The sequence below is a fragment of the Eurytemora carolleeae genome, unplaced genomic scaffold (assembly GCF_000591075.1).
Source record: "Eurytemora carolleeae unplaced genomic scaffold, Eaff_2.0 scaffold995, whole genome shotgun sequence".
In the NCBI taxonomy this organism is placed as follows: domain Eukaryota; kingdom Metazoa; phylum Arthropoda; class Copepoda; order Calanoida; family Temoridae; genus Eurytemora; species Eurytemora carolleeae.
The window spans coordinates 242249-251274 of NW_019396885.1; the positions used below are offsets into that span (position 1 = coordinate 242249).

At 31.5% G+C, this 9026-nt stretch overlaps 1 protein-coding gene across 1 annotated transcript; it reads left to right on the top strand.

Moving 5' to 3' along the window:
- Positions 1-5049: 5049 nt before the first annotated feature.
- On the top strand, positions 5050-8644 carry LOC111709740 (solute carrier family 22 member 1; the record flags this gene model as incomplete). The annotated part of the gene is made up of 6 exons (XM_023483636.1): positions 5050-5227; positions 5802-5895; positions 6600-6707; positions 6859-6904; positions 7800-7930; positions 8552-8644. Coding segments are annotated over exons 1-6 (596 nt in total), but the record flags the coding sequence as incomplete, so codon positions are not given.
- Positions 8645-9026: the final 382 nt, after the last annotated feature.

Below are 9026 nucleotides of genomic sequence, written 5' to 3' on the forward strand. Positions count from 1 at the left end.
CAATTTATAGTTGTGTTCATGAAAAATGCCGCATGGATCAAATATGATATAAAAGTCGTCACTAAATTTCCATGTTTATTGGGACACCCTTTATCTCTGGAAACCTATATATTCGTTGCGATTGTATTCCTTGCAATAGCAGTCAATTTGCTACATTAAACATTTTTGCATTCTAATTCTGAATCTGAATTTTTCATTGAAAGCTTTTTTTTGTAATTATTTTTGTGCGATCTGAACAATTTTTAAATAACTAATATTTTAACCCAACTAGGACTAAATCCTAAAATGGACAGGACTGGATAAACAAAACATCCCAATCAACACTCCTGGCTCATCATGGCTTACAGCTGGCTCATCTACAGGGTGTCCCAAAAAACATGGGAATTCAGTGACGAATTCGATATCGTCTTTGCATGAATTAGCAGTGTAATACCAAATTTCAAAACCCATAATATTATTATGTCTGCTAGAGTTTATTTTACGAAAACGGTAAATGGCTGTAAAGGTGCGTTTATAATGTCTCCGCAAGATGAACAATGAAGACGGACAAGTTTACTGTTTGTGTACTGTAATTTTCTTGTTTTAATAATTACAACCGTATGCAGTTAAAACATAAACAAACAAAATGTAAACATAGCAGACGAAACTCTTACAAATTACAGCTTTCTCAGTAGGTATCACTATACTAAATCAAAGAATTATTTATAAAGACGATATAGAATTCGTTACTGAATTCCCATGTTTTTTGGAACACCCTGTATAATATCCAGTTTAAAATCTCCTTTTTCTCCGGAAAACCGTTAAACACCTTCTTTCATAATTTCTATTAACTCTCCGAAAATGTTTATAAATTAAATCTTTTGTTCGAGCAAACGATCCCAAGGTCGGCCTCCTTTATTTAATTTATATTTTGAATATTCTTGATATTTTTTCACAAAAACGAAGAAAAAACCTTGAAAAAAGGAAAATTTTCCAGAATTTTAAAATCTGACATTTTTAAAGAATTATTAAACCAAAAACCTTTAACCTGTTATTTCTATGCAATGGCAAACAACAGGGGTTTTTGAATTATTAACCTTCTCTTCGGAACATTTGTATTAGTTTAATATGAAAAAGAAAACTTAAATCAGCAATTGAAATTTTATATTCCCAACTAAAATAAATAGCGAACACATATAATATTTAAATTTACAATTAAAAATTCATATTTTGACAACCTCACTCGAAAACTGACATCGACTCCAAAACTTAAACTGAGGATCTTAGTACGGGTTTGCGCAGATACAAATCCATGTTCTAGGAAAAATGCAAAATAATTTTTCAACATCAAATAATTTTTTTTTCAAAAAAATGTTTCTAAAATCACGATTTAAATCTTTTGATTGACGATTCAGAAAAAACTAGTATTTATATTCTTTACATCAAATTAAAGATTTCAAAAGAAGAGAAGTTGAATCATCTCACTACCTTGCAGTGTCCTAGTGTTAACATGAGGAGGTGTCCTAATGTTAACATGATGAGGTGTCCTACTGTTAACATGAGGAGGGGTCCTACTGTAACCATTAGTAGGTGCCATAATGTTAACATGAGGAGGGGTCCTGTTAACTTGGGGAAGTGTCCTAATGTTAACAGGAGGAGGTGTCCTATGTTAACATGAGGAGGGGTCCCATTGTTAACATGAGGAGGTGTCCTAATGTTAACATGAGGAGGGGTCCTACTGTTAACTTTAGGAGGTGTCTTAATGTTAACATGAGAAGGTGTCCTAATATGAACATTAGGAGGGGTCCTAATGTTAACATGAGGAGGGGTCCTACTGTTCACTTGAGGAGGTGTCCTAATGTTAACATGAGGAGGTGTCCTAATGTTAACATAAGGAGGAGTCCTGATAACTTGGGGAGGTGTCCTAATGTTAACATGAGGAGGTGTCCTAATGTTAACATGAGGAGGTGTCCTAATGTTAACATGAGGAGGTGTCCTAATGTTAACATGAGGAGGGGTCCTACTGTTAACTTTAGGAGGTGTCCTAATTTTAACATGAGAAGGTGTCCTAATATGAACATTAGGAGGGGTCTTCCTGTTAATATGAGGAGCTGTTCTAATGTCAACATGAGGAGGGGTCCCATTGTTAACATGAGGAGGTGTCCTAATGTTAACATGAGGAGGTGTCCTAATGTTAACATGAGAAGGTGTCCGAATGTTAACATGAGGAGGTGTCCTAATGTTAACATGAGGAGGGGTCCTAATGTTAACATGAGGAGGTGTCCTAATGTTAACATGAGGAGGTGTCCTAATGTTAACATGAGGAGGTGTCCTAATGTTAACATGAGAAGGTGTTCTAATGTTAACATGAGGAGATGTCCTATTGTTAACATGAGGAGGGGTCCTACTGTTAACATGAGAAGGTGTCCTAATGTTAACATGAAAAGGTGTCCTAATGTTAACATGAGGAGGGGTCCTTCTGTTAACATGAGGAGGTGTCCTAATGTTAACATGAGAAGGTGTCCTAATGTTAACATGAGAAGGGGTCCTAATGTTAACATGAGTAGGTGTCCTAATGTTAAAAGTACTTAAACCGTAATAGAGCGTACAAAAAAAAATACTTATTCTTATCTTTTAAAGCTTATGTCAATAATTTTTTATTTAATGAGGTTTTTATGATAAGATATTAAAGTGAGAATCTGTCTTTATAGATAAGTCAATAATAAAACTTTTATCAGTCCGGGTCGATAGAGTATACCACTCTTAACTATACAATTAAACTTTTATATTCGGATCTTCTTTTGATAAAAATACCTTAGCTTAGTTTGATTTGTTAATATTTAATATTACGATAAAAATGAATGAATGCGAGCCAACAAATTATCAAATAATTATGAAAACTAATTTTTTTCAATGTTTACTAGAAAACAAAAAATCTATATTTAACGATTCTTGAAATTTCTTCTGATGGTATAAAAACTTTTTTTCTGGAATTTATGCGAATTTTCTTTCTTTATAATTATAATTAAGATTAAATTAAAAATCAGAGAACAAAATAACTTTTTTCTTAAAAGAAAAATCGCGAAAACGAGATTTCAATTAAATTTGTGTTTTAGATATTTGACTCTCTAGTCTACAGCTGTCCTCTGAAGCTTCCATATAGGGTTTACCTCAATTTCCAAAAATGGCTTTTACCAATATCTAAGTACATGAAGGTTACAAGTTTATTGCAACTCAAACATTTAAAGCTAAAATTGGGAAAATGGTCCATTTTAGTTTTAAAAATCACCATTATTAAAATTTGTCATTAATCATTCCTCCGAGCTAGATTTTGAAAATACATTGACTTTTTTATTTGAAGAAGGACTTAGTCTTAAATTTTCTTTAACTCCAAATGTTTTAGTCATTTTCTAGTCAACAATTTAACACGAAGGAGAAAGAAAGTGACCATGTAAATATGCTGTACCTACAGGTACTGAAACCTTCAGACTATTTCTACATATCAGTACCTTACCAGGGGTTTTTGTTTCTAACATCTTTAAAAATTAACCCCAAATAATTTATATCCAATCATCAATTTTGTTTTGTTAAACAAGAAGTGTTTTGGATCAAAACAATATTTTTAAAAGGCCTAGACAGTGCTTAGGATCCCGATCAGGATCCGTTGGATCAGAAACTTTTTGGCTTCTTAGATCATCCGCAAAAATATAGGGATTCCACGGATCCGGATCCAATGGGCAAATTATCAACAAAAACTAAGAAGAAATTAAAAAAAAACCAAGTCTCTGAATGGTTCACTAATTATAAACATAAAAATCAGCGAAAAATGAAGAAAAAGTTTTCAAAATTTTTCATTTAAGAAAAAAAGTAGATCCATAAGTACCCTATTCTTATTTCATTGACTCCTTATCCATTCTTATCTCATCTATAAACGATATACATTTTATATCCTACATTCATCATCTCCTTAGTCATTACCCTGTTCATACATATACACCCTCTTCTAACCTACAGGTGTCAGAAAAAAATCTCTTATAGATATTGAAGCGTTCACCAGGTTTCAACTTTCAAAATTTTTGACATTTTTAAAAACTATGGAACATTTCCGATCAATTGATATCTATTAGAGGTATGTTTCTCTTAAAAAATATTGAAGAAAACAAGTTGGAAATTTAACATTTTGGCTTGGTTGAAAATTATCATTGTGATCAGTAAAGAAAAAAACTATCCTTGCTTAACATTTTCTTTCAAAAGTTGATAGTAAGGGTTTACCAGTACACAAAATGATTTAGATATAATGTTAATTATAAATTTCCATATGTAAATTTCTTTTCTGTATTGTAAACATTAGGTCTTGCAATTCTTCAAGAATAACTGTGCATTTTTTATATTTGTTTAGAAGATTTGCATTTTTTCAGGCCCTAATGAAATTCCCTAATACGGTCAAATTTAATTTCATAAACTCAACCAAGCCAAAATGTCATATTTTAAACTTTTCTTACTAATTTGTTCTGCATACCTCAAATCGATCGGATATGTTCCATAGATTAAAAAAATTTTTAAAATTTTAATATTTTAACCATGGGTTTTTTGGGAGACTCTGTACGTATATTGTATTTACAATATACATAGCCCCCTGACCCATTTACATATACATACTTTCATCATCCACGTGCATTGAACATTCTCCTTCCATCCAAATACAATCTCCTTTATCTATATACATTGGGTTGCAAAGATATATGGGGATTAGAAAATAAACATTTTTGGGAAAAGACTAAAGACACAATTTATGAAGATACAGAAAATTTCAAACTTTGTGCTTCCTTAGCTTAAAAAGTTGTGAATTTTTAATATCTAGCAAGGAGGAATGTTTTATGATGAATTTTCATAATAAGTTTTGTAAAACATCAAGATTCCCGCCATTTTTAACTCAAAAACTAAAAAAAATCTTATTCTCAAAAAGTAGTTTGAGTTGCAATTTGCAAGGGATAAGTACTGCTATAAATTAGGGGTAATTGGCTTTTTTTGGTATTTTAGGTAAACCCTATTGTTACTTGAGGCTTCAGGACAGCTGTGCGTCGGGCAAATCCCCTCTGAATATATATGTGTAATTAAGAGAATATGAGTTTTGATTTAATTCTTGATGAAATTGGAGAGTTTGGTGTATGGCAGGTTTTAGTGTGTGGTATTCTCTGGGTACCTCCTATAGTAGGGGGGATACATGTACTCATGTATTCGTTTACAGGTTCACAATTTTTATACCAGGGCCGGTAACCAGAGAACTGTGGAATATCAATTTAAACACTTTAATTTCTTGAATTAAAATGAAGAACAAAGACAACAGTTTTTCCAATGTTTTCTATTTAGCACTGAACATTAATCGCACAAAATCGGCAAATTATCAAAAACCATATTACCTAAATCTATTGTTGATTTAACAAGTGTATGCTATCCAAGGGTGTATATATAATATAAACCTTGGTGCTAACAGTTCAGATTTATTAATACCTAATGGTCTAATATCCACCCTTCCTACCTTTGTCATTGTTATTTTCAAATTTTTTTTTCAAATTTTTCATAGATTGTTTTTTTTACCAATATCAGCATTTTTTCATTTTCGCCGACTTCTTTCTATTAATTCTACTCTGTCTTATATCTCAAGTTCCTTCAATTCCTTGTTTTTTGTTTTTTATTCTTTTTTCTCCGGAATTTTTTTCTTTCGATTTTTCTCTTTTTTTTCTTCTTTCATCTTTCTTCACTCTTCTTTTTTCTGCTTTTCAATTATTTTGATAATTTAATATTTTATATTTTCTTTCAAGGTTTTATCCCTGAGAAGTTCCGTTGCCAGATACCAGAATGCGACCTAGACAACTTTACATTTACAGATTACAGTCCTTCAGATATATTTCCTAGGAATCCATATTAAACATAAACATTAAACATATTATTCAACATAAACATTAAACATATTATTCAACATAAACATTAAACATATTATTCAACATAAACATTAAACATAATATTCAACATAAACATTAAACATATTATTCAACATAAACATTAAAGATCTGGATTTTGGCGATGGATAGATTTTTTGCGATAACTCAAAAATCATTGGTCTGAGGCTGTTCAAATTTTTGGGTTTTTCTAACTATTACATGTCCCATACTTTAGGTTAAAAGATGGGCTTTCATACCCGCTGCCTGAGTCCTCAAGCATACTGCCTGAATGCCTAATTTTACTTTTACCAGACTAAATCTAAATTTAGACCTTTAAAGGGAAATTGCACAATTTTAGCTTTTCTTGAATAGACATTTAGGTTTCGCAAATTTTGCAAATATTTTTGCATATTTGAAATCGCGGCGTCAAGGGCTTTTTATAAATGTAGAACTTGTCAAATTTCGCGCAATTGGGTAAATAAATTTTAAGTAACAAATTAGTTCATGAAGATGCCTTCGCTAACAATAAAATGTTCTCTCCGTGATATTATTGCTGTAATCCCATAAAAGGGACCAATCAATCACAAAGTCACAAAATATCGTCCAAAAATTTCTTTTTTTTGACGTCAATATTTACGTTTTCGTCCTAGATTGGTTAAAATAAGGTTTGGTATGAAGAGATGAGGATGGAGATTATGATTACTGTTTTTACAAAACCCCAACTATTAATCCTGTTGATGGGTCCTGCTCCTTCAATAATGAAGATCCTTTCATACCTTTCATAAGGTTAAGAAATCTCCAAGAATATTTTAAATAATTGTTAAAAGAAAAGTGTTGAAATAAAGATTTTGTGTTACCTCTGGTGTTAAACATTCCCTAAAACCAAAAGGTTTTTTAATTGAAACCAAAACAAATATTTATATTTATTTATTTTCAGTTGTCCCGATGGAGCCAAGTTTGCTTATGGAGAATTTGAGTTTAAAGTATTTTTAATTTCAAAAATTTTTTTTCTTCAGAGTTTAGAACATATTTTTATCTTTTTTATTCTTATTTGGCATACAAATTCATTATCTTTGAAACCCCTCTACTCGTTCTCTTGTAAATTCATTGTAAAAATATTTTTAAAAATTTTGTGAAAAGTAGAACAATCATGGTGTTGCCGGAAAGGACACTTTCTAAAAAAAAGTTAAATAAATTAATCCCCTCTGAAAATACAACCATACTTTGCCTGTCCTAAAAATTCATCTCTTTTTGTTTACTTCCAACTTTTTTCTTTTCTTTTAAAATTATTTTGTGCTGTGTATTATGTATCTATTAGTTATTTTTAATTTAAAGTATGTATAAACTTTGGAGGGGCAGTCAAAATCCCAAATATATTTTTATGATTTAAGCCGAGATATGTCTATCTATCTATCTTTCTATCTATTTTATAAAAAAAACAAGTTGACATATGTATGGAACCATTTAGGCCAGCAAAGAGTAACTAAAATTTCGCACAATCTTCTCTAAAGTAACCCTGTACATTAACTCTTCATTTCTTATTTCTCCATGTAGTTGTATACCTAGGATACCCTGGTGACAGAGCTGAATCTTGTCTGGGGAGGGGTGGAGGGTTTCTCATTTCTCCATGTAGTTGTATACCTAGGATACCCTGGTGACAGAGCTGAATCTTGTCTGGGGAGGGGTGGAGGGTTTCTTATTTCTCCATGTAGTTGTGTATACCTAGGATACCCTGGTGACAGAGCTGAATCTTGTCTGTGGGGAGGGGTGGAAGGTTTCTTATTTCTGTATACCTAGGATACCCTGGTGACAGAGCTGAATCTTGTCTATGGGGAGGGGTGGAAGGTTTCTTAATTCTCCATGTAGTTGTATACCTAGGATACCCTGGTGACAGAGCTGAATCTTGTCTGTGGGGAGGGGTGGAAGGTTGCTTGGGTTGGTAGTGCATACATGTTCGGTTTAATGGTTGGAAGCTTTCTTTGTGGATTCTTAGCAGATAAATTTGGCAGGTTGGTTGGTTCTAAGCAAAACAAGTTTTAAATAATGCATATATTTTTCATAATATTTTTATATATTTTTCATATATTTTTCATATATTTTACATATATTTTTCATATATTTTTCATATATTTTTCATATATTTTTCATATATTTTTCATATATTTTTCATATATTTTCATATATTTTTCATATATTTTTCATATATTTTTCATATATTTTTCATATATTTTTCATATATTTTTCATATATTTTTCATATATTTTTCATAGATTTTTCATATATTTCTCATAGATTTTTCATATATTTTTCATATATTTTTCATATATTTTTACCAATTTTCAAGGAATTAATGTTTCCTTGATGTTGTGAATCTTGGGATCATTTATTGATCTCCATCCTATGTACAGATCTATGGATAAATCCAATTCCTCTTCAATATCCCGTAATGGTCATATCCTGCAGGGATAACTTTGATTGAGAGATTCAGCATTGATCCTAAAATTTAAAAGTGTCTATAATGGATATCGAGGTCGAGCGTTCAAGATTAACAATATTATAAACACAAAAAGTTCCGATCTGTAAGTGTATAGTATATAGTATAAATTATAAATAATGAATAAATGATTTAGGAAAATTGCTCTCCTGATTGCAATCATCATTTCTTCTTCCGGATCCCTGGTCGGAGCTTTTATGCCGGAATACTATTCTTATCTATTCTCCAGGTATACAATAAATTAGGGTATACTTCTCCAGGTATACAATAGAGTAGGGTATATTTCTCCAGGTATACAATAGAGTAGGGTATACTTCTACAGGTATACAATAGAGTAGGGTATACTTCTCCAGGTATACAATAGAGTAGGCTATACTTCTCCAGGTATACAATACAGTATAATATACTTCTCCAAGTATACAATACAGTAGGGTATATTTCTCCAGGTATACAATAGAGTAGGGTATACTTCTCCAGGTATACAATACAGTAGGGTATACTTCTCCAGGTATACAATAGAGTAGGGTATACTTCTCCAGGTATACGTTAGAGTAGGGTATACTTCTCCAGGTATACAATACAGTAGGGTATATTTCTCCAGGTATACAATA